General features: G+C 39.3%; 1 protein-coding gene across 2 annotated transcripts in view; it reads right to left on the bottom strand.

Annotated features, from left to right (window-relative positions):
- Nucleotides 1-19,631: 19,631 nt before the first annotated feature.
- ADK (adenosine kinase) overlaps nt 19,632-24,905 on the bottom strand; it is a 183,441-nt gene continuing 178,167 nt past the window's right edge. For both annotated transcript variants that reach the window (XM_060769135.2, XM_067466954.1), the window contains exon 11: nt 19,632-20,847. In XM_060769135.2, coding sequence (XP_060625118.1) covers nt 20,723-20,847 — 125 coding nt within the window. In that variant the 3' untranslated portion in view covers nt 19,632-20,722. The remainder of the gene's footprint in view (nt 20,848-24,905) is intronic.

The raw sequence follows: 24,905 nt of genomic DNA, 5'->3' as shown, positions 1-24,905 counted from the left end.
GAGGCCCTGCTCTCGCTCCCGTCAACAGCACAGATGCACCTGGTGGGGACGAGAGACAGGGCCTTCTCTGCTGAGCCCCCCCCCCCCCCCCCCCCCGCCTATGGAACACACTCCCAAATGAGGTAAGATCCACTCCCTCCCTCCTGGCTTTTATAAAAAAATTAAAATCATGGTTTTGGGACCAGGCCTTTGGGCAGTAGAAGTAAATATATGCAGCATTTTGAAAAGAAAATGACTGAATCGGCGATTCGACAGACGAGACTGTTTTATTGTTTTAATGATTGTTTTATTTCTCATGGATGTATTTTTAAATTTAATTCATGTCTAATTGTGGTGTATAATTGTTACTGTACTGGCATTGAATTTTTGCCATTACTTATGTGTAAACCGCTTTGAGTCCCCCTCAGGATGAGAAAAGCGGTATACAAATACTGTAAATAATAATAATAAATAATAATTTTTGGAGGCTACAGATAATGCCATTGCTGTTGCCCATTTCTGGTCAAAAGATATTTAGCCACCTGCGCTCCTTCTAGTTTTATCGGTTTTATACTAATGTATGCAATGCTTTTGATACAAAATAAATAAATAGATATTTCCCCTTCAACAGCAACCTAGGCCCCTTCCACACAGCTGAATAACATCCCTTTGAACTGGGATATACGGTAATGTGGACTCAGATAACCCAGTTCAAAGCAGATATTGTGGGATGTTCTGCCTTGATATTCTGGGTTATATTGCTGTGTGGAAGGGCCCTTAGTAAAAAGAGAAAATTACCAAAAGTCCTAGTAGCAGGGAAATGATACTACACTCCCCCATGTTTGTTATTATCTCATAGGACACCAAATAAGGAGAAGGGAGGGGGAATAAATCAGAGGGAGAGAGGAAATAGCCTCCTCAACCCAGTCCAAACAGTAGCACCAGCTGCATCCCACACGCCATTAAATTAGCCAGTCTGTTGTTGTTGTTTTTTCTTTTAATTTTTGTGTGAATTCAAGAATAGGTCAGGGATCTCCTGGCAACTCATGAATGAGGCCCTTTATGGAACAATCTGCTTTGCTGTGGAGCTGCTGACAGATGCACCGGGCTCTTTCCATTAATTAAGCAACAGGGGAAAGACCCCCTTGTTCCGCCGCCCTCCACCCACCTCTCTCTCCCATTTTCCTCAGCCATCAGCCCCTGCGCTGGGTCTTGCCACCCAGTCTGGCCTCACTTGCTTTTGGGCAATTCCAGAGCCTCTGTCAATCTCTGGCCACCCAGGGAAAAAAGGAGGCGGGGGGAGGGGGGGAGAGAAGCAAAGCTGTTTACACACACACAAACCCACCAACCCTGAGACATGCTTGCTCCAAGTTTCCTAATTTCTAACCAGGAAGGGCTATGCTTGTAATTCATGGGTGTGTGTCTATGGACCTTTTCCCATTCTTCTGTTGAGTCTGGAAAGAGTTTGTAAGATTAGTTACCTCTTAGTCGATTAATGGGCTATCCTAATTTGTTATGCTCATTTGCAATTATTCAAAAGTCCTTATTTAAACCACAGAGGGCCAAATATGTTAATAGTTTGACCAACAAATAATTTTTGTTCATTATCTCGATTGAAGTGCTCACATTCTTATTCAGCTGTTAACTCCCATTGTGGGTTGAATTGGTCTAAGGGACAGTTTTCAAGCTTCGAGACTGTCAAATAAAGATAACAAACTAAAGCACAAATGGCAGTGGCTAAAAGTTCATTTCTGGTTTTGAAAAGATAGTGGGTTTTTAACTTTTAATTTGAGGAAAAGTGTACCGAGATTGGCTGCAGTTTGTTTAGAATGTGATTTGCTTCTCAAAGAACTTTCCAACAGAAATAAAAGCGCTGCTTTAGGTGGCACACAAGAACTCCATCTGGGGCTACGCACTGTAGAAATTGCCTTGGAGGGTTGCAATCCCAGAGCCACACATCCCTACTCTTGGCCTACGCCCTGGCTTATTTTTGGAGCCATGTCTTTCCTTGCATTCTTTAGTAGGGCCCCCTACAGGTTACATATTTATTTATTTATTTATTTACGGTATTTCTACCCTGTCTCTTCTCTATCCCCGAAGGATGACTCAGGACGGCTTTCATTAGGCAACAATTGGATTCTATGGAGAGAGGTGCCCAAAGGTCACAGATCCATGTCACCTTAAAGACCAGACCATGTTGTGTTTTGGTAAATCTTTCATTTCAAGAAATAGTTTTCTAAGATCTACAGAGACACTTCCTGGAACACCTCAGCAAGCGAGAGTCCAAAAGTGGCAGGCTCAAACCCAGAACCTCAACCAATGGCTGATACCAAATGAGAGACTCTCCCCTGGGCACACGAAAAGCTGGGCGACTTGGAAGGTGCTGAACAGACTGCACTCTGGTACCATGAGATGCAGAGCCAATCTTAAGAAATGGGGCTACAAAGTGGAATCCACGACATGCGAGTGTAGAGAAGAGCAAACCACTGACCACCTGCTGCAATGCAACCTGAGCCCTGCTACATGCACAATGGAGGACCTCCTTGCGGCAACACCAGAGGCACTCCAAGTGGCCAGATACTGGTCAAAAGACATTTAGTCAACTGCCAAGCTTGCAAATTTTGTATTTTGTTTGTTTGTTAAAAAATCCAATACAGCTGTTGGTTTGCACTGTACAGTACTTTTGTCGTTTTCCCCTGGAAATTCCTCTAAATGGTTATCAGATAGCAAGCTCTGCAAGGATCAAACAGGATATATCCTAACTAGCCCCAGTCCAGTTATGCACAACTTGTGCATAATTGGTGTTTCCAAATAATAACGTAAAACCACTTTTTCAAGGAACACTGTGGAGGAAGCGGTGTGTATCTTAAGAGCACTTTTGCATCTGCCTCAGGATGGCAAACTGAAGTTTGTTTCTCTTTTTTGGGCCTTTTTTTTTTTGGCTGGATTGAGATAATGGAAAATGATCAAAATCATCTGATGGCTCTTGCTCAGTATATCCACAGCTGAGAAGAAGAGAAGCAAATTCAGGATGAAAGCTGTAAAAAGCCACATTGCTAAATGGCTCCATTGACTGATAATTTGGAATAACCAGAATGGGTTCCAACGTATTTTCACACTTCAGCACAGCTGAGCTTCAATTTTTCTGACTGTAGAGCACAAGGCAATCCTATAATAAATGCTTCATCTTTCCCCAATCATCTCAAATTATTCACATGAAAGATCTTGTTTTCTCTCTTGGACTCTAATGAAGCTCCCATTGAACCAATTACTCACTCACTATTCATGTATTGTCTAACAAGGAAAGCTGTGAAGCACGGCCATTAAGAAGAAGAAGAAGAAGTGATTGGCTTGAGGTCCCATCCCCCCAGTGCTTCCACTTTTTGTCCAAAAGCCTATGCTTACAGCTAGTAATTTCCCGTTTCATCATCTGATAGAAAATGATAAAATGAACCCGGCTGTAGAGTGAGAGATGGCAAAATACTTTAGATGAGTGAGCATATAATTATGCTTTCCATGACTTGGATTCTTACAGTCCTCCTCCTCCTGGGAGGAGGAAAGCTGTGAGGAGGAAAGCTGGGAGGAGGAAAGCTCCTCCTTGCTGGAAAGCAAGAGGATAATTAACTCCGCAGCTCCATTTATTTTGAATTCTGCATTTGATCTCTAGAGCACACAACATATGCGAAGTTTGTTTGTTAGTTTAAAAAATAGACTGTCACTGTCATCATTTTTGCCAGCAGCAAAGATGGGTATCCAATGAAGAGTTTGCTTCTTTAAACCAATGCCTCACTTGCCCAGAGTTCACTGTTGCAACCAGCCTGCTGCCTGGAAAGGCTACCTGGTGCAGCTGGGAAGGTGGCACAGGATTGGAGGAATGGAGGAATTACAGTATCTTTTCTGGCATCCTAGAATTTTTGCCCACAGTGTAGGAGCTCAGATGCACCAACATTCATACACATTAAAGGTAAATGTTAAGGTTTCCCCCTGACATTAAGTCCAGTCGTGTCCGACTCTGCGGGTTGGTGCTCATCTCCATTTCTAAGCCAAAGAGCCAGCGTTGTCAGTAGACACCTCCAAGGTCATGTGGCCGGCATGACTGCATGGAATGCCGTTACTTTCCCACCAAAGCGGTACTTATTGATCTACTCATATTAGCATGTTTTCAAACTGCTAGGTTGGCAGAAACTGGATCTAACAGCAGGTGCTCACCCCGCTCTCCGGATTCGAACCTATGACCTTTCGATCAACAAGCTTAGTAACTCAGTGGTTTAACCCACTGTGCCACTTTATCCCTAACTAGCTGTCCCCTGCCATGTGTTGCTGTGGCCCAGTCTGGTGATCTGGTAAATAAAGTAATTAGAAAGTGTTGGGTTTCTAATATATGTAATTTCTTTAAGCTTGTGGGTAAACAGTATTTCTTGCTGTTTCTTTGTCAGTGTTGATGTGGAGATTGTCTGGTTTGCCTACTCTGGAACATGCAATATATAATTATCCTTCTTTAGGGGTCCCTTTCAAATCTATGATACTATATCTCTGTGTGTGAATCATATATATCTATCTATATATATGGCTGGATGGCTCTTTGTCAGGAGGGCTTTGATTATGTTTTCTTGCCTTGGTGAAGGGAGTTGGACTGGATGGCCTTAAGTATGGGGGTTCTGTGTGGGAAGTTTGCCCCAATTCTGTCGTTGGTGGGGTTCAGCATGCTCTTTGATTGTAGGTGAACTATATATCTTTTTTTTTATAATATTTTATTAATTTTCTAACATATACATCGAAAGAGTGGGAACAAAATTTTAGAGAAAGTTCAGAAAAACATAGAAAGAGAGAGAGAGAAAAAAACAAAACAAAAAAAACACACATGCACAACATAACCCTATGCTAAACACATCATACTATATAAAATTGACTTCCATTTCACACTTCGGTTTTTTAAGTCCATTATTTCCCTTTTCTATTTACAAGTCCTCTTGATCTCTTCTTCTTTTGTCATATTCACAAAAGGGGGCCCAATCGGTCCCCTTTATCAGCTTGCCCGTATTCTTTTTCAAATAAAAAGTCAAAGTATCCATGTCTCTTATTTCTCTTATCTTCTCCAACCATAAATCAATCTCTGGGATTATTTCCTGTTTCCAAACACTAGCAAAAGTTATTCTTGCTGCCGTTGTTATATATGTAAACAACCTGTCCTCATTTTCATTAAGCTTTAAATCTTGGTCGGTGAAACCTAGTAAGTAATATTCAGGTTTCTTTTTAAAAGATTTCTTCAATATTTTTTGCACCTCCACATGTATTTGAGCCCAATATTTCGTAGATTCCTTACAAGTCCACCACATGTGGAAGAAGGAGCCTATCTGTTGGCAACCCTTCCAACACTTATTTGACATATTCCCATACATTTGAGCCAGTTTTTCAGGTGTAGTATACCATCTGTGGAACATCTTAATCCAATTCTCTTTCAAGTCCGTCGCATATGTATATTTTAATTTTCTGTTCCACATTTGTTCCCACTCCTTAAAGTGGATAGGTCTTCTTAAATTCTCCGCCCACCTGATCATACAATTTTTAACTTGTTCCGTTTCTGTTGCCCAGGTCAATAATTTTCTATAAACAGCAGTTATTATTTTCCTTTTCATATTTAGAATTTTGTCCCAAAAAGTTTCCTCCAGTTCAAAGTTTATTTTTCTATCTTGTTTATAATAGTCTTTCAATTGAAGATAGTGTAGCCAAGTGAGATTTTTATACTTTTCTTTTAAATGTTCAAATGGTTTGATCTCCTGTGTTCCCTTACTTAATATGTCACTGTATGTAGGCCATTCCCTCCAACCCAACAGCCTTCTTTGATGGGCTTCCATTGGAGATACCCATAGTGGTGTTCTTTTATAAAAAATATTCTTTATATTTCTGCCATACACGTAGTAAAGATGATCTTACAAAGTGATTACCAAAATTCTTTTCTTTAGATTCTCTATTATACCAAACATATGCATGCCATCCCACTCACAAGTCAAAGCCCTCTAAATTTAAACATTGTTCTTTATCGAGTAGCATCCATTCCTTAATCCAAAGAAGAGCACATGCTTCGTGGTATATTTTTAGGTCTGGGAAATCCAGGCCTCCTCTTGTCTTACTATCTATTAAGTTCAAGTATTTTATTCTTGGCCTTTTCCCAGCCCACACAAATTTTAAAAGTTCTTTATTCCATTTTTGGAAAAGGGATTGGCTCCTGACGATAGGGATATTCTGAAATAAAAATAACATTCTAGGCAATATATTCATTTTGATCAAAGAGATTCTACCCAGTAGGGAGAGTTTTAGATATCTCCATTTTTGAAGGTCCCTTTGAATCTTTGTCCAAGTCATTTCATAATTATTCTTTAGCAACTGATTATTTTTTGCTGTAATCCATATTCCCAGATATTTCATCTTCTTTACTATCTCCAGGCCTGTGACTTCTTGTATTTTCATTTGTTTGGCCTCCCTCACATTCTTTGTAATAATTTTAGATTTTCCTTTATTCAATTTAAGTCCTGCTACCTTTCCATATTCATTGAGTTTCTGTAACCAATATTTAATATTCTTGACTGGGTCTTCTACAATACCTAACAGATCATCAGCGAAAGCTCTTATTTTATATTCATGTTTTCCAACTTTTGCCCCCTTAATATTTTCGTCCTCCTTTATTTCTCTCATCAACGGCTCTAAGGCCATTATAAAAATAAGTGGAGATAGGGGGCAGCCTTGTCTAGTACCTTTGGTTATGGGAAATTCTTCCGTCAATTGTCCATTTATTCTTAGCTTTCCTTTTTGTGTGCTATATATAGCATTAATTGCATTATTGAAATTCGTTCCCATGTCCAATTCTTGGATCAGTATTTTGAAGAAGTCCCAGTTTAAGTTATCAAAAGCTTTTTCCGCATCAATGAATAACATAGCAAATTCTTTTTGATGGTTAGATTCGTAATACTCCAATAAATCGATAACGGTACGTACATTATCCTTCATCGATCTCTTCGGGAGAAATCCTGTCTGTTCCTCCCCAATCCAGTCGCTTAGAAATTCTTTAAGCCTTGTTGCCAAAATATTTGCATAAATCTTATAATCTACATTCAATAAGGAGATAGGCCTATAATTTTTAATCTCTGTCTCTGGGGTACCTTCCTTATGGATCAAAACCACTTCCGCCTCCTTCCATGTATCTGAGATTTTTTGAAAGAGCATTGCCTCATTTAGGACCTTTTTCATAATAGGTATTAAGGGTTGCTTGAATACCTTATAAAATCCTGCTGAGTATCCATCTGGACCAGGTGCCTTATCGGCATCTATTTTACTTATTGCCTGCTCAATCTCTTCCACTGTAATTTCTTTATTTAACTTCTCCCTAATTTCCTCTGTAATCTTTTGAAATTTCCTTTTACCTATATATTTCATAATCTCTTCTTTGTCAATGTTTTCTTTAGCGTAAAGTTGACCATAGAATTTCTTAAATTCCTCAATTATTTCCTTATCCGTCGTTAACACCTTATCTCCAATCTTTATTCTTGTTATTTGTTTAGTTTGTTTCTTCTTCCTTACTTGTCTTGCGAGCCATTTCCCTGATCTATTGGCATTCTCAAATGTCTGTTGTTTCAGAAATTTTAATTGCCTAGCTTGATGTTCAAGATCTAGCCCGTCCCTTTCTTGCTTTAATCTTTTTAATTCCTTAATTAAACTTTTCTTATCCGGTTTTTTTTTCAGTTCAGTTTCCTTTATTTTTATTTTTTCCGCTATGTCTTTCATTTTTTTATTTCTCTCCCTGTTTTTCTTTGCTCCTTGCTGGATCAAGTGGCCTCGTAACACCGCTTTCAGTGCGTCCCACACCGTTTGTATATTCATTTCTTCTGTATCATTAAAATTTAAATATTCTTGAATTAATTTTTTGTAGACTTCTCTGTCCTCTTCTTTTTTAACTAAATTCTCATCAAATCTCCATTTCCTCTGTTGTCTTCTATGATTTATTATTACTTCTATTGGACTATGGTCTGATATGTCTCTTGGGAGTATATTTATTTGTGAAACTTTAGTAGATAATTGCCTTGTTACCCATGCCATATCAATTCTTGACCAAGACTGATGTCTGAATGAGTAGAAGGTATAGTCACGTTTCATTTCGTTTCTACTTCTCCAGATATCCTCTAGCTCAAACTCCTTTTGGAGATCAAAAATTTTTTGAGGGAGCCTGGCATTGCCCCCTTTTCTTTTTTTTAAACTTTTATCTTTTTGGATGTTCATTACCCCATTAAAATCGCCGATCAGCATAAGTTCATCAAAATCCGTTTCCTTTAGTTTAGAGTTCAAATAATCTGCAAAGTTTGCCTTTGAGTCATTTGGTGCGTAGATATTGCAAATTAAGATTTTTACATTTCCCATTGTAATTTTAACTGCCAAACATCTTCCCTCTAAATCTTTAAATGCCAATTCTGATGATAAGTTTTCTTTCACGTATGTCACCACACCCCTTTTTTTCTTTTCACAAGATGAATAATATGTTTGTCCCAATTTTTTGTTTGTTAAATAAGCCACATGTTTATGAGAAATATGTGTTTCCTGTAGTGCTATGATATCGTATTTTAATCTTCTTAATTTATCAAATACCTTTTTGCGCTTCTGGGGAGAATTCAGACCATTAATGTTGTTTGAAAAACATTTTATTTGCATTTCCTCCATTTTAATCATTCTTATTCAAGTCCAGTCCCATATCGCCAATATCCAGTTGCGCCAGGCCAATTGCCATTTCCTCTGATCCACAAGCGCCTTCACTTAGCTCCTGAAGGGGTGTTTTTCGACTTTCGTAACTTTTATGGGGTGATCCATAACCTTTCGGCGAAAGGTGTCTCGCTTTCTTAGGTTGATTACCTTGGCTGGGGGTTACATCTTTTCTTTCTCCTTTTCTATCCCTTTGTTGCTCATCTTCTTGTTCTTTCATTAAATTTTCGTAAAAGTTCTTCGCTTTTTGTTCTGATGTTAACCAAAATCTTTCCTCCTTGTACGTCACCATCACCCCTTCCACTCTCTCCCACCTAAATCTAATGCCGCGCTTCTTCAATTCATCAGTGAGGAAATAGTATTTCCTTCTTCTGTTTAGTGTTGCTTGAGGGAATTCTTTAAGTACTGCAATTTTCGTTTCTTTGTAATAAATTGGATCTCTATTACTCTTATACAAAACATCATCTCTTATTGTTCGTCTAGAAAACTGTACAATTACATCCCTAGACGTCTTATTTTTTCTGGCATACAGAGAAGAAATTCTATAAATCTGATCAACCTCTTGTTCAATCTCATCTTCCTCGCACCTCAGACTCTTGGCCAACAATTCGCACATAATTTTTCTAATATCTTCATTCTTTTCTTCTATAATATTTCGAAATCGCAATTGGTAATCCATTTGCCTCTGGAGTGTTTTTTCCTGTTCCAATTCAAGCTTTTCATTTTGTTTTTCCAGACCTTTGATCTTTTTCAAGATCTGGGATTGGACCTCTTCACTCTTTTCCTTACTACTCTTCAATTCTTTCACCTCCCCGTATAGATGGGTAATATCCTTTTTCATTTGCGCGTATTCTTCTTTCACTTCTGTCTTAAGTTTCTTAAATTCTTCTGTCATTGCCTTAGAATTTTCTTCTTGTTTTTTAAAATGTTCTTCTTGTTTATCTGTCATTTCCTTCTTTAAGGCCTTTATTTCTTTCAATATATTCTCCATCTTTGGATTAATATCTAATGATCCTCTTCTTGTGTAGGTACGTATATCTCTTTCTTTCTCTGTATTGGCCTTCGTTGTCATCTGTCACTTAACTTCCAGGCTTCTAAGTTGCTAATATTATATTACTTAATAGATTTTAATTAAGTTGTATTTCAGCTCATATAATTGTGGGTCAATAATTCATTAATTTCATTAATTCCAGCTTCCACTATATCCAATTCATGTATTAAATTTCAAACCTGACAGAGAGAGATGTCTTTATATAAATCTATATTAATAGTAGCCTTGCTAAATAATATTCAAAAAAATTCAATTGGGAATTAAAAAGATCCAATTAGTCTTCTAATTCATTAATTAATCAATAACTTTCAGTTGAGAGTTGAAGAGATCAAATTAATCTTCCAATTCATTAATTATTCAATGGCATTTCCTTCGTTGTATAATATTCAAAGTTTATATTTAATCAATTCGTATGGTATTTAATAATTTCCAAAAAAAAACAGTTGATTAATACTTCACTCAATAATATCAATTAATTTATACTGTCATGGGTATTTATCAATTTTAGAACTGCTGTGGGTGATATTATAATTTATTCAATTTAATCTCATCTGTAGGATCAATTTCTTTCTTCTCTTCCTTTTGCTCTTGCACTATCAATGTTCTCCACTAGATGGCTCACTCGCTTTTCCTGCCTCCCTCCTATCCTTCCGACTGCCTCTCTTCCTCGCTCCCTGGAGAAACGTCTACTTCTCTTCCTCGCTCTTCTTTCTTCTTTCTTCTTATCGTCTACTTCTCTTCCTAGTTGCGTCTACTTCTCTTCCTCGCTCCTCACTTGGTACGTCTACTTCTCGTCCTCGTTTTCACCGGCCTTCTATATTAATTTTAACTCTTTATTTCTTGCCTTTCTTGCCTCTCTGCAGCGTCTTTTCTCTATGGCCTTGGTGCTTTTCTGATTTCCTGTTTCCTGCTTTCGTCTTCCGCCCTCTCCGATTCACTTCCGCCCTAAAGCTTCAGGCCCTCTGCAACCCGTCACCTCCGCTTTCTTCACTGGCCTCACTTCCTTCTTCCGGTCTTCAGCCTCCGGTCGCTGATTGTTTATGAAGAAGGGCGGCTCGTAGACCAAACAATATGGCTCCAAGGTCAATGGTACTGCTTTCTTTTCGAGGCTTTTCGAGGCTTCTGATATACTTCCTTAGTATTTATATTTATTATCTTAATTATTTCTTCCGTAGTATTTTATATTGATTACACCAAATATTGCCAAATATTGCTATGCCAATGTTTAAGCTTCCCAGAACTATATATCTTAGTAACTACAACTCCCAAATGTCAAGATCTATTTCCCCCAAATTCCATCTGTGTTTATATTAGGGCATATGGAATATTCATGCCAAGTTTGGTCCAGATCCATCATTGTTTGAGTCCACAGTGCTCTCTGGATGTAGGTGAACTGCAACTCCCAAACTCAAGGTCAATGCCCATCAAATCTTTCTAGTGTTTTTTGTTGGTCATGAGAGTCTTGTGTGCCACGTTTGGTTTAATTCCATTGTTGGTCGAGTTCAGAATGCTCTTTGATTGTAAGTAACCTATAAATCCCAGCAACTACAACTCCCAAGTGACGAATCAATTTTTTTGAGTGATGGTCACTCCTTGGTTTAGTATGTGTCTTGTGACCAAATTTTGCGGCAATTCACCCAATGATTTTTGAGTTCTGTTAATCCCACAAACGAACATTACGTTTTTATTTATATAGATGTTTCAGATTCCATTTCATTACAAAAGTAGTAGCAAGGCTGGAGGCATGCCATTAAGGACCCATCACTTGGATGAGGGCCCACACAGGGCAAATCAGCCAGGCAGTGGGGCAATCTTGACGTCCCGTGCCCGCAGCTGATACATTCCCAACCTACTTGGGAAAGTGTCACCTTGCTGCTTGGACCTGTAGTTTTTTATGGGAAGCCTCCCATGTTCTGAAGGAAGCCTCCTATGACATAGTCAGGATGCTTCCTCCACAAGACCCTGCTGAAAGTCTCAATACATTGTGTGATGGCGTTCATATTGGAGACAGCAACCTTCTCTAGCCTCCTCTATTTAATGTTTTGTCTGTTTATAATGTGTCGTTTTATTTCCTGAAGTGTATATCTTCTTTGGTTTGCAGTTTCCTTACCTCTAGGTACTTGAGGCAGTGGGAGGGGCTGCAGGTCATGTGACAAAAGCTATATTTAGAATAATTTGAGCAGGAATCATAAAATAAGAAAATAGATAACTTCCAGGATACTTGAATCCAAAACCAGGACTTGACTTGACACAATGATCAGGGAACTCAGGCCCAGCTTGTCACCTGAAAGCCAATGTTGCCTGAACTAACTTTAAGGTAATCAACTGGCTGTTAATAAGCACTCAAGAAATCATCTCATTTCCCACAAATTTTCTCTATCTCTTTCCCACGTCATCTCTTGGACCTATGGAGCTGATTCTCAGCTCTGATCTGTAAACGAAGATTTCTGCTAATCTCTGTAATGCCAAGTGCTTTCCCTTGGGAGCTTTCCATTTCACTTAGCTCTTCCCTCGACCCCTTATCTAATGATGCTATTTCTGGATCTCTGTTCTGTCTGAGCCAGTTTCATTTCTGTGGCCTAAATCTTCATCACTATGAACCCCCGAAATGCCACAATCCCTTCTGAATCATCGGTGAACCCATCAGCTTTTGCATAATAATAACAAATACCTACCTTGTTGATTGCCTTACAGAAGGTTTCTCTGCCAGGCCAGTGTACTGTAATCTGAAAGCTTTCGACAACAGAATCCTTCACACACAAAAATTAGTTTTCTTTAAAAATGAATGTTGTACAAGGGGTTCAACAACAGCAATTTTGCTGTTGTTAATTTTGTTACACCTGGGACCAGACCTTTTGAGTCAGAGCACATTTCTACTTTGAACTTATTTTTCTAAGTTCTCTAGAGGGGTTATCCGGATGTAACAATCATCCTACCTATCAGCAAAATCAGAATGAATGATGCAAAGTAGTCAAAATGACAGAAGAAATTATACAAAACAAACTCATGATAATGATAAAGTTTCTATAGGGCACAGCATTTAAATGATATGAGCCTGTTTTGTTTTGGAAGAGCACATATTTGTGATGGCTCGCATGCTGTCATATGCTTTGTGTCTCCAGTCCAGACCTTAAGTCTAGTGGAAAATGTAAAGTGCATCTATCTTGCAGAATTAATGGAATTTGATATCACTTTTATTGCAATGGCTCAGTGCTATAGAGCTAGTCATTTGGTGAAGCACCAGCATTATTTGGCAGAGAGATGTAAAACTACAACTCCCATGATATCAGTGCATTGAGCCATGCCAGTGAAAGTGGAGTCAAACTGCATTAATGCATAAAGGAATAATCACTATCATGTAGTTCCTTTTAGTTCAATATGAATAAATCAGGGTTGCATGTTGGAAGTCACTTCTGGTGTGAGAGAATCAGCCGTCAACAAAGATGTTGTCCAGGAGATGCCCAGATGTGTTACAATCCTGTGAGGAGGCTTCTCTCATGTCCCTGAAAGCTGACTGGCACAACCTGGGGATCACAACAAGGCACAGTGAAGACATCTGCCCTTGTGTGTTGCTACTTTGTGTCTCCTTTGCTTTTGCAACTCTTTCACCCAGCCTTGTAGCACACTCCCACTTCCACCCATCTGGACTGGTCAGGCATCTCATGAACTCTGCCTGTGGGACACCCTGAGTGTTCAGTTTTGGAATGGGAAAATAATTCGCTCTACCAATGGTATGCAGCCATTTACTATTTGGGGGAAGCAATTAAAGTCAGCCCTGTAAGAAAGTAGCCAAAATAAGAGTTTGCTGGCATTGACTGTTCATGTGTCACTGAACTGGCATAAAGGACAGGCTTTTGGTTATGCTAGTGAAGCCGACAGATTTCACATGTCTAATGAAAAGGAGAGCGATCAGAATAGCAATAAGGTGGGTCTCCTTCGAGTGCCGTGCAGCTCAGGGGTTTCACGATGAAGTATGGCCTCTCTGCACCGCGCAAATATTTAATGTTCCTCTAACTATCCCCTGGTTACTGGACTGTGACAGTTAATAGCTGTCAGCTGCCAAAGCTTCTGAACAGTTGGGTTCCTTTGAGAGAAAATGAGTAGTAAAAATGGAGCCAAGTCAGTCTAAAAACCCGCCAATCAAAAATGTGCTATACCTCAGTGAGTCATCTTCTCGTTTCAGAGTGTGTCTAACCGGAGCCATCTTTCAGAAGCTTTTGACCAAGCCTTGAGGATGGTGTACTGTGTATTGTATTTGTTTTGGATACTTAACCACTATGGCTTTCTGCAAATACAGGCATTCCCCGAATTACAAACATCTGACTTACAAACTACTCATAGTTAAAAACAGGAGTGAGACAACAGGAAGTGAGATAAATCTACCCCTAGGAAGGGAAGTGCATTCCTGGGAGAGTTGTCATGGGGAAAAAGGGATCTCAGTTGAAGCTTTACCATCAATCCTTGTTTCCACAACAAGTCAAATTGGTGTTAACCCATCCACATGCTATCCAAAACATACATACATATACATACGTATATGGCTGAGTTACACTTAAAATGTACCTGTTCTGACTTACAAAAGAATTAAACTTAACAACCTACAGAGCCTACCTTCTTCGTAACTAGGGGACTACCTGTATATCAATTGATAGCTTTATACTCTGTTTTAGATAAGTGATGCAAAAAGCTTTCCCTTGGTGATGGCACCCATTTCCTCTAAATCAGTGGTTCCCAATCTTGTTTTGATCAGGAGTCACTTGACCAGGGCTCACTTTGACCAGGGCCCACTTTGACCATGGCCCAAATTGACCATGGCCCTCTTGACTAGGGTCCATTTTGACTGGGGCTGGTTTTCTCTGTGGAAAGGAGCAGAAATATAAAATATAATAAAGAGGAAGGTTTGTGGACTGGATTTTTGTTCTTGCAGCCCACTGCTGAACTGCGGCCAACAGGTTGAGAACCACTGCTCTAAATACAGACTTGTATACTGATTGTGCCAGTATATAACTCTAACCATAGCCAAAGACAGAAGGTAAATATGCATGGCATATCTACTTTAAATATTGTCTTTTAAATAATGCAAAATAAACAATAATTTTAAAAATACAGCAGTTAAAACGTTGAATCAAGGTACTGAATTATTTTCCCTAAAACAATTCCTTAAATTTCTTGAATTAGTATCTTCAAAGATAATTTCAGAATGGATCATTTCAGAACACAGTGATTTTCTATAGTATTCTTGCTATGGTATTATGCATTGTTCAGAAGATGGCATAAATCCTTCATATCATGTTAATTGTTTTGATTGCATCATGTTTGTGCTCGGTTTCTTGCACACTACTACTATATATAAACATAAATGGTTTGTTTTATTTACTTATTTGTATTTATATCAGAAGCAAATTGAGAATACAGTTATAATGTATTAAAAAACACAAAGTTAAAAACTTGGCATTGTGCTGAATGTTGTTTGTCTAATAGCTGACCACTTGGGAGTGCCTCTGGTGTTGCTGTAAGGTCCGCCATTGTCCATGTGGCAGGGCTCAGAGTGCATTGTAGTATGTGGTCTGTGGTTTGCTCTTCTCCACACTCGCACGTCGTGGACTCTACTTTGTAGCCCCATTTCTTAAGATTAGCTCTGCATCTCGTGGTGCCAGAGTGCAGTCTGTTCAGCGCCTTCCAAGTCGCCCAGTCTTCTGTGTGCCCGGGAGGGAGTTTCTCATCCAGTCCTGCCTCCTTTATCACAGTGACAAGAGACTCCATAAACTTCCTTCTTATTCCTTTCATTGACCTTTTACTAATGGTGCTGAGAGAAAATCTGGGCCTTGCTGATCCTTTTGGAGTAATGAGTGAGGACAATGTTCACCACCAGCAGATCTGTGCTATGGGTAAAGGCCACCAGTGGGTGACTACAGACGTATGGGGTGGCTGAGCCAAGTGCCACTGCGCCAAGCTGGTGGCTTTTGGTTAAGCAGAGCAACAGTGCCTTGCTGTTTCTAACTGTTGCATTAGGGCAAAGCTTTCCAAAAGTTTCATGTTAGTGACACACCTTGTTACAAGCACATCATTTTGTGACAGTCATTCAGTTTTACTCGCAAACTGGAGGAGAAACCAATCCCTTATAAGAGACACAGACCCATACATAAATGATCATAATGAAATGGTTACATGACATGCCGGCACTGTATGTGACACACTAATGACACAGTTTGATAAGCTCTGCATTAGGGACTTCTAGGAGACTTTAGGTGGAAAGTCAGTCTGCCTGCATCCTGGTTGACAGAACAGACACCCGTCACTCGCAGCAGTTAACGTCCAGAAACTTAGGATCGGAGAACATCTAAAATTCCTACATATTATTGATGCTATTATGTATCATGAATATGATTCAGTTCTGATGCGTAACTTTAGGTTACACATTTGTAACTGAAATTGAGAATTCCAGCTGTTATTTTAATTTTTATTAACGTTCAGGCTTAATATTTGAGAGAGATTATCCCTCCCCCCACCCCATAGACGATGGGAGCAGTCATTTAGAAAAGAGTATTGCATTAATTTAACCCCTTGCAATGAGTAATAAGAAGTCTCAAAGGAACTTTAAGCTCCTTCCCTTCAATTTATGCAAAGTAAGATTTAAAATTTTTACACTCTATAATTTCTCCCAATCCAGATACCGTTAACTGTGTAAGAAGACACTCTTTTGTCTCAGTGTTGCTACTTCAACAAGTAGCATATCAGTTTATACATTATTGAGTAATGAGAGTTTGAAAAAAAATACAAAGCTATTTTGTTTTGCATTTCTAAAACTGTAAAGATAAAGGTTTCCCCTTGACATTAAGTCTAGTTTTGTCCGATTCTGGGGGGTGGTGCTAATCTCTATTTCTAAACCGAAGAGCTGGCATTGTCTGTAGACATCTCCATTGTCATGTGGCCGGCATGACTGCATAGAGCATCATTACCTTCCCGCTAAGGCAGTACCTACTGATGTACTCATATTTCATGTTTTCATATTTTCATGCTAGGTTGGCAGAAGCTGGGGCTAACAGTGGGAACTCACCCTGCTCCCTGGATTCGAACCGCCAACCTTTCAGTCAGCAAGTTTAGCAGCTCAGCAGTTTAGCTCACTGTGCCACTGGGGGGGAGGGGCTTTCTAAAACAGTACATTATATATATATTCTTATATGGAAAATAGATCATTTGGCTAAAAGACTATATAAATAGGTTTAAAAGTGTGGAAGATTAGATATTCCCTCTTTTGGGTCTCTGCCTTCTACTATCTTCTATAAAGTGTATGTATCGTGCTGACTCCTGCATCATGGAAAAAGGATTCCCAAAAATGAGACCAACGGAGGATTACAATTGACAAGCAGTGTGCATATACTAATTTAATTTAGGGATGTAGATAACCGGAACTGTACTAGTTAAGCAGAAATGCTATATAGTGCTATATAGTTAAACATATAGCAGTACAGTTCTCAAATATATACCCCTTTTAGTATGTTTCAATATAAAGGGAAGAAGTGGAATGAGAAAAGAAAGCAAAAAGGAGACTTACAGCACCATTCGCCATTTATTTTACCATCAGCCATCACGCATTATTCCTCAGATGCAAGACAGAGTACAATATACTACTCACACATAAACATGTCTGCTTCATAGCTGTGGAGGAAAATCAGAGTGAAGTGGAATATTAAAAAAGACAATTGCATGTAAAATTCTGTTTTTATGGATGTTTGTTCTGCTGAAGGCAGTTTTTATTTAAAAAAGAAAGGCTTTACACACTTTATTGAAAGGCTGTATGTGGAGTGCTAAGAAGCCCCTTTCCCTGTCTAAATATTCATTAATAGACTAGAATCTGTCAGTGTAATCCAATCCACCTGCTTCTCCTTTAGATTTTCTCTTGAAACTCATATGTGTCAAAACAGCAACTTTGAGTTCAGTGCCAGACTATTCTGAGACACTTGAATGTTCCGACACTGTTTTCTATGTGTGACCAATTCCGTTGTCAGATTTGTGTCCATGGTGTATAGGGAACTTGCAGACTCAGGGCTGTGGCTTCCTTCATTGAGTCTATCCATCTGGAATGCGGTCTTTCTCTTTTCCAATGGCCTTCTACTTTACTAAGCATTATTGTCTCATTTATTTATCTATCATATCAGGAGCGAACCAAGGGTGCAGTTGTGATGTATTTGAGAAAACGCAAAGTGTAAAAACTTGTAATTATATTAAATGTCCTTTGACCAGTAGCTGGCCACTAGGAGTGTCTCTGGTATTGCTATAAGAAGGCCCTTCATTGTACATGTGGCAGGGCTCAGGCTGCATTGTAATAGGTGGTCTGTGGTTTGCTCTTCTCCACACTCGCATGTTGTGGATTCCACTTTGTGGCCCCATTTCTTAAGGTTGGTTCTGCATCTTGTGGTGCCAGAGCACAGTCTGTTCAGCACCTTCCAAGTCACCCAGTTTTCTGTGTGCCCAGGGGGGAGTCATTTGGTATCAGCCATGCTTTGAGGTGCTAGGTTTTAGCCTGCCACTTTTGGACTCTCGTTTGCTGGGGTGTTCCTGTGAGTATCTCTGTAAATCTTAGAAAACTATTTCTTGATTTAAGGCATTGGCGTGCTGGCTGATATCAGAACAGAGGATGGGCTGGGGATGCCACTGCTTTGGTCCTTTCATTATTGGCTGCTACTTCAGGTGAAGCAATGTGTTCTCATGATATGGCCAAAGTACAATAGTCTCAGTTTAGTCATCTTCTGTTCTAGAGAGAATTCTGACTCACTCTATGATTCACTTATTGATCTTTTTAAGAGCCAATGATGTCTGTAAAACTCTTCTCTAGCATCAAATCTAGATAAGTATGCTTTCAATATACTACGATGTTAATCTGTCTGTTATGCAGCTCCATTTAATTCAAGAAAATTAACTTATTGTATGGATGATCCATGGCTCAAATTGATTGTAGGCTCAACGTTACTGCAATTCTTCAGCGAGTTTAGACAATAAATATGTCATCATTGCATCACAGGTAGAAGAGAGGTTCAGGAATACAGAAAATGAGGAAATGTTGTTCCAAGTCACACATGAATATATGCATACTGTAATGCCATGAGAGTGCCTATATCAGTACCACTGGAAGTTTACTTAACGGAGCTGTACTGTCAGATCATTGTCCAACTGCTAACTATAGATGGGCATTTCTTAAGATTTGCTTTCCTTTATTATTTTTTAATTGGCATGAAATGATTTCAATTTCAGACTCCCTTTGGTTAGCTTTACGAGCCATTGTGTCATCTGTAGGCTTTCTGATGGGGTGGTACAGGAACCTGATCTCCACAACCATTTTGCCTACATGCTATGGGATCTCCTTATGGGGTGCAAATTACAATGTTACATGCCAAGACTTTATAGAATGTATTCAAATTTTCAATTTTTCCCCTCAGATTATGACTCTAAAATGCTTTCTAAATTTTTGATTCATTTTCAGGGATAGTGACAAATTTGGACAAAATTATTTATTCTTGTGTCACCTTGTATTTCTAGGAGCAAAGATTACTGCAGACGCAGACTTCAGCCAGGAAATCAGAAGACGTTTACTTCTTGGGTGAAGACCAATTTCGATAAAATAATTAAAGAGTAGCGACATCACACTGGCAACGAAGATCCACATAGTTAAAGCAATCATATTCCCCATAGTAACCTATGGATGCCAGAGCTGGAGCACAAGGAAGGCTGAGTAAAGGAAGATAGATGCTTTTGAACTGTGGTGTTGGAGGAAACAACCAGAATTGACTTCTCCCTTTTTCTTCAATACTGTATTTTTTTCTGCTGAAGGCTAAGCCTAAAAACAAAGCCAGAGAAATCCTGTATCACAATTCCTTTATTTATCGGTATCAAATTACATAGTAAAGTAATGAAGAACATTTTGAGAATGTCTCCTTTGAATACTGTAGTACAAGTAAAAGAAAATCCTGCATTTATTTGAAGGACATTATTGTCTTAAAACTGTGCGTTAAAATAAAAAGAATTCTTTTGGCATATCTTGATGAGATCGCCTGCATGAATATTTCTGTACTTCAGCTTCACACATGTATACATTTATATATACACACTTTGAGAGACAACCTCAAGCTCACAACTAGGGAAAGTCCTCTTATGGCAGAGGTTCTCAGCCTGTGTCCCCCCAGATGTTTTGGTTTACAACTCCCAGAAATCCCAGCCAGTTTACCAGCTGTTAGTATTTCTGGGAGTTGAAGGCCAAATCATCTGGGGACCCACAGGTTGAGAACCACTATCTTATGGGATTTATTTATATCAAAAAATACCCTGACCCTGCTGTGAAGGAAATGGCATCCTAAAGCTTACTCAGACAAGTGTTAAGGATCATGGTCCCACACTCACTTACAAGTCCTCTCCTCAATTGCCCAAAGCAGCTTTCTACAAATTAGCACTCTTCAAATGTTTGACTACAACTCTCATCATCTTATGTGAACATTGCAACAGTCACATGGAATAAAGATGATGGGAATTATTGTCCAACACACAAGAGCACACAGAGGAATTCTTTTTCTCATGGCCGCCATTGCAATACTGTTAATTATGTCTTCCACTAGTTGAGTATGTTGATGATTTCTCACTTGGCTGAGGTGACTAGCACAGGCCAGGGTGGTATACCCTACAGTAATAGACTAAACGTGTTAGCAGCAGTGGATGTCCTCATATAGTGTTGTTGCTAGAAACTGTACTAAAGATAATGAGTCCCAAGCTGAACAGAGCCTGGCCACTTATTTAAGACATGCAGGACACTGTTGGTTGGAGACAGGTAGAAGGGATCAAAACAGAGATGTGTGAAAAGTACACGTGAATAGAAGTACAGAAACCTCAATGCAGGGTAACTGGGGAAGGAGGGAAAGGCAAGCAGCGCCTCCTCTTGGCCTATTGGGTGGCCCAGGATCAGTGGAAGTCAGGCTTCTCTGGGAAGGTACAGCCGGAACGTTTTATAATCACACTGGCAGCATAGTGTCCGGCTCGGATGCACTCCGTCAGCGGTCGGTCGTACACAAGCTGAGAGAGGAAACCTGAAGGGCAAGACAGAAACAAAGCATTAAAACAATCAGGGAACCTGCCTAATCAGCTCTATGTGAGGAGGGGGATAAAAACACTATTATTTATTACACTTGTATCTTGATCTGTATTGTACTTTACTGAAGTTCAAAAATGTTGTTCTCAAATGGTTCACGATCCCCTATTAACTAGATAATTTGACTCATTGAGCCAGCTTTTTATATTTTACCGACAAACTGTTAAACAGTATATACTTGAGCTAGTTCAAGGAATACTCGATAGTTCAAACTGACTCTTCCAAAAGCATTCTTTACAATTACACACTCTTTTTCTTCCATTACATTGTTGTATTCAAGTACATCTTGTTTAATGCAAATCTGCACATTATAGCATGCTCTTGTCCCTCTAATTCAATGGTTCCCAATCTGTGGACCACCAGTGGTCCCCAAGAACTAAAAAATGGTCCGCGGCCTCACTATTACTACACCATTGTAACGAGAGTGACTGGTCTTGCGAAACCCTCTTATAGTGCCAAGGCAACGGAGATATCCGGAGGGGAGAGGCTGAATACCCACAAAAGGCATGATAACAAACCTCCTGACTGCTGCTTCTTCTCTTCCTCCCTCCCCCTGAGTGGAGCCGTTCCATGTGGCACCTGGAAGCTGGTGTGCCTTGGTGTCTTTTTTTTAGGCCTGTTCCTGGAGTTATTTGGGGTGCTGATTCAGAAAATTCATTGGATAGACCACATCAGCTCTAGATTATTAAATGGTTTTTGTAGGTGAGCAGATGGCAACTACTGGGTGGCATATGTTCTGTATCAGAAACTAGAGCTGAGGTGGTCTATCCAATGCAATTTTCAGAATCAGCACTCCAAGTAACCAAACCAAATCTAAAGTTGACCAAAAACTGATTCGTAACCCTTTTGATACTAATGTTGGAGAGTGGTCCCTAATCACGTTGTCCCTGGTCAAAAACAAAACAAAAAAGAAGACTGGGAACCAGTGCTCTAATTAGAACTGGAGTCCATTCTCAATCTAAGTTTCCAGTTGTAGTTTGGAGGACAAAAGGAAAATATAGATTGTCCATTTGGCTGAAATAGTAAACTATAGTTAGTGTCAAACAGGAAAACATTATGTGAGCTGGAGCAGATTGAGAGAACATGTAAGTCAGACTCTAACTAATGTAACATCAAACTATGGTTGATGGACTCAGTCCTGTGACTCTGCCAAGAAGGTAAACATCACATCATATTCATGTCTTGCAATATAGCTTGCCTCCACCAGCAGCACAGGCTTATTTAAACTGTGTTTAATGCTGTTATTTAATCCAAATCAATCAATGAAAGCATTGTTTAAAAGTTCTTCTAATCCCTGATTTGTTCAAATTTTCTGTATTTTACTAATAAATGATGGGACTATCCTACCCTGAGGGGTATTTTCATCTATCCTCATGTCATATAATCCAGGATCTAAATGTGACATCCAAAGTTCGTGTCAGATGGCTTCTATTATGACTTAAATTCTGCTGAAATTTTTGCTATGCTTAGTATTGCATTTCTACTATATCCATATATCTTCCACCAGAATCAGACACCAAACCACCATCTACAGTGGCCCATCCACCTTAAAAAGAACTCTAGACAGTGAGGAACTCCTTGTAACAGGTTTTTAGTATATATGGGAAGATGAGGGTGAGTAGGAGGAGCAACATCTTGATATATTGTCGAAGGCTTTCATGGCCAGAATCACTGGGTTGCTGTAAGTTTTTTGGGCTGTATGGAACATGGCCATACAGCTCAAAAAACTTACAGCAACTCAACATCTTCATACTTTGTTCTCTGTCTTTTGTTGTACACCAATGGGTCTTGCTCACTGTTTTCAATTAATTCAATGCCATGTGTTCTGAGAAATGCAAAAGCAAGACCATGGATAATATGGGCTTTAAAAATCTTTATGGTTGTTTTATGTTGCTCTTTTATTTATAGTTTTACATTATTCTATTATAGCCTATAAATTTTAATGTATTTTAATTTGTCAATCATTCAGAAAATCGGTCAATTGAACATGTAGATATTTAAATGTGGAGCCAGTGTGGTATAGTGGTTTGAGTGTTAGACTAGGACTCTGGAGACCATGGTTCCAATCTTGCTTGTTCATGGAAACCCATTTCATAGAATCACAAATTTGGAAGTCCAACTCCCCTGCCAAAAAGAAGGAAAATCTAATTCAAAGCACTCCCAACAGATAGCCATCCAGCCTCTGTTTAAATGCCTCCACGACACTCTGGGGCAGAGAGTTCCACTGCTGAACAACTCTCACAGTCAGGAAGTTCTTCCTAATGTTCAGGTGGAATCTCCTTTCCTGTAGTTGAAGCTATTGTTTCGCATCTTAGTCTCCAGGGCAGCAGAAAACAAGCCTGCTCCCTCCTCTCTATGATTTCCCCTCACATATTTATACATGGCTATGTCTCCTCTCAGCCTTCTCTTCTTCAGGCTAAACATGCCCAGCTATTTAAGACGCTCCTCATAGGGCTTGTTCTCCAGACCCTTGATCATTTCAGTCGTCCTCCTTTGGACACATTTGGTAACCTTGGGCAAGTCATACTCTGACAGCCTCAGAGGAAGACAATAGTAACACCCCTCTGATCTAATCTAATTTTCTCTATATATGAAGTATTAATAAATATCCTCAGTATAGAACAGCTACAGAAGTCTTCTGAGTTCACTAAAACATGCAGTTTACAAACAGGTAGGAATAAATTAATCTACTAGGACAGAAAGAAAATACAGCTGGTGGTGTGGTCTCCTTCCACAAATTTCAAGTTGGTACAAAATCCTGTGCCCAAGTTTGCCAGATATGTCTTAGTAGCAGCAGCACTTTATGGACCACTGTGGCCACACTTTCAGAGATGAAACAGCGTATTTGGCAAAAATTGTATTTTCCTTTTTAGCATCTCAGGTAAACCAGTCTGTTATCCATTAAATTAACGCATGTTCTTATAAAACATAATCCCTAGAAATAAAAATTGTCAGGCATTAAAGTTGAAATTCCTGGAAGGCAAGACATCTGCCTGGAAGATTGTAAGTGGATAAAACCTGAGAGCGAGTAGGGTCTGTCTGTGTATTAAAAAAAAAAAAAATAAGCAGGGAAAGCCAGATATTTCTGAATCAGTGTGTCTAGAACAGACACACACTATACAGACTCAGACACCCCTGACTGAGTTTGGCAAAGCACAGAGCCAGAAAAAGAAGGAAGTAAAAGTTTATACAGAAAGGTGAAAAACGAGCCTTTTCATTTTGCCCACTGCTCAAGAATATATACAAAAATAACAAGCATTGGTAAAGAGTTTGGGTAGTAGGAAAAAATCTAGAAAGAAGTTCTATGGAATGGAGGGCCACACCACCCCATTTCCAACTCTTACAAAATGCCAAATATCATGGCTACAATTTTGGGCAACTGGAAGAGACAAAATATCACTGTTTAGCCATTTTGAGCTTGTTTTGTCTTTGGGCCAAATTTGCTCCCATCCCAGTTTTGGAGTGGGGAGCATCTTGAAATGGCTATTTAGAGCTATTTTGGTGTGTTCCCTTATTACAAAAGCAATGTTTTCCTCTAGGAATTGAAAGAATACGATTTATTTATTTATTTACGATATTTATAGCCCACCTTTCTCAGCCATACAGCAACTCAAGGTGGGTTACAGATTGGCACAATTCGATGTCAGGTATTCATAAAAGTGCCATTAAAAACAATCAACATTACAATATAAAACAAAAATAAAAACCGTTAAAGCATATAATCATTGGTGTCATCTTGTTAAAAATGTTATCCAGTAACATCATTTGGCCATTCCATGTTCATCATTCTTGGTTTCATGTTATCTATTCCGCTGCATTCTCAAATGCTTGCTTAAAGAGCCAGGTCTTTAATTTTTTTCGGAAAGTCAGGAGGGAGGGGGCCAATCTAATATCCCTGGGGAATGAGTTCCATAGCCGGGGGGCCACCACTGAGAAGGCCCTGTCCTTTGTCTTTGCCAATCGCAATTGCGAGGCAGGTGGGATCAAGAGTAGGGG

The sequence above is a fragment of the Anolis sagrei genome, chromosome 3 (assembly GCF_037176765.1).
Source record: "Anolis sagrei isolate rAnoSag1 chromosome 3, rAnoSag1.mat, whole genome shotgun sequence".
Taxonomy (NCBI): Eukaryota; Metazoa; Chordata; class Lepidosauria; order Squamata; family Dactyloidae; genus Anolis; species Anolis sagrei.
This window is presented reverse-complemented; position numbering and strand designations above follow the sequence as displayed.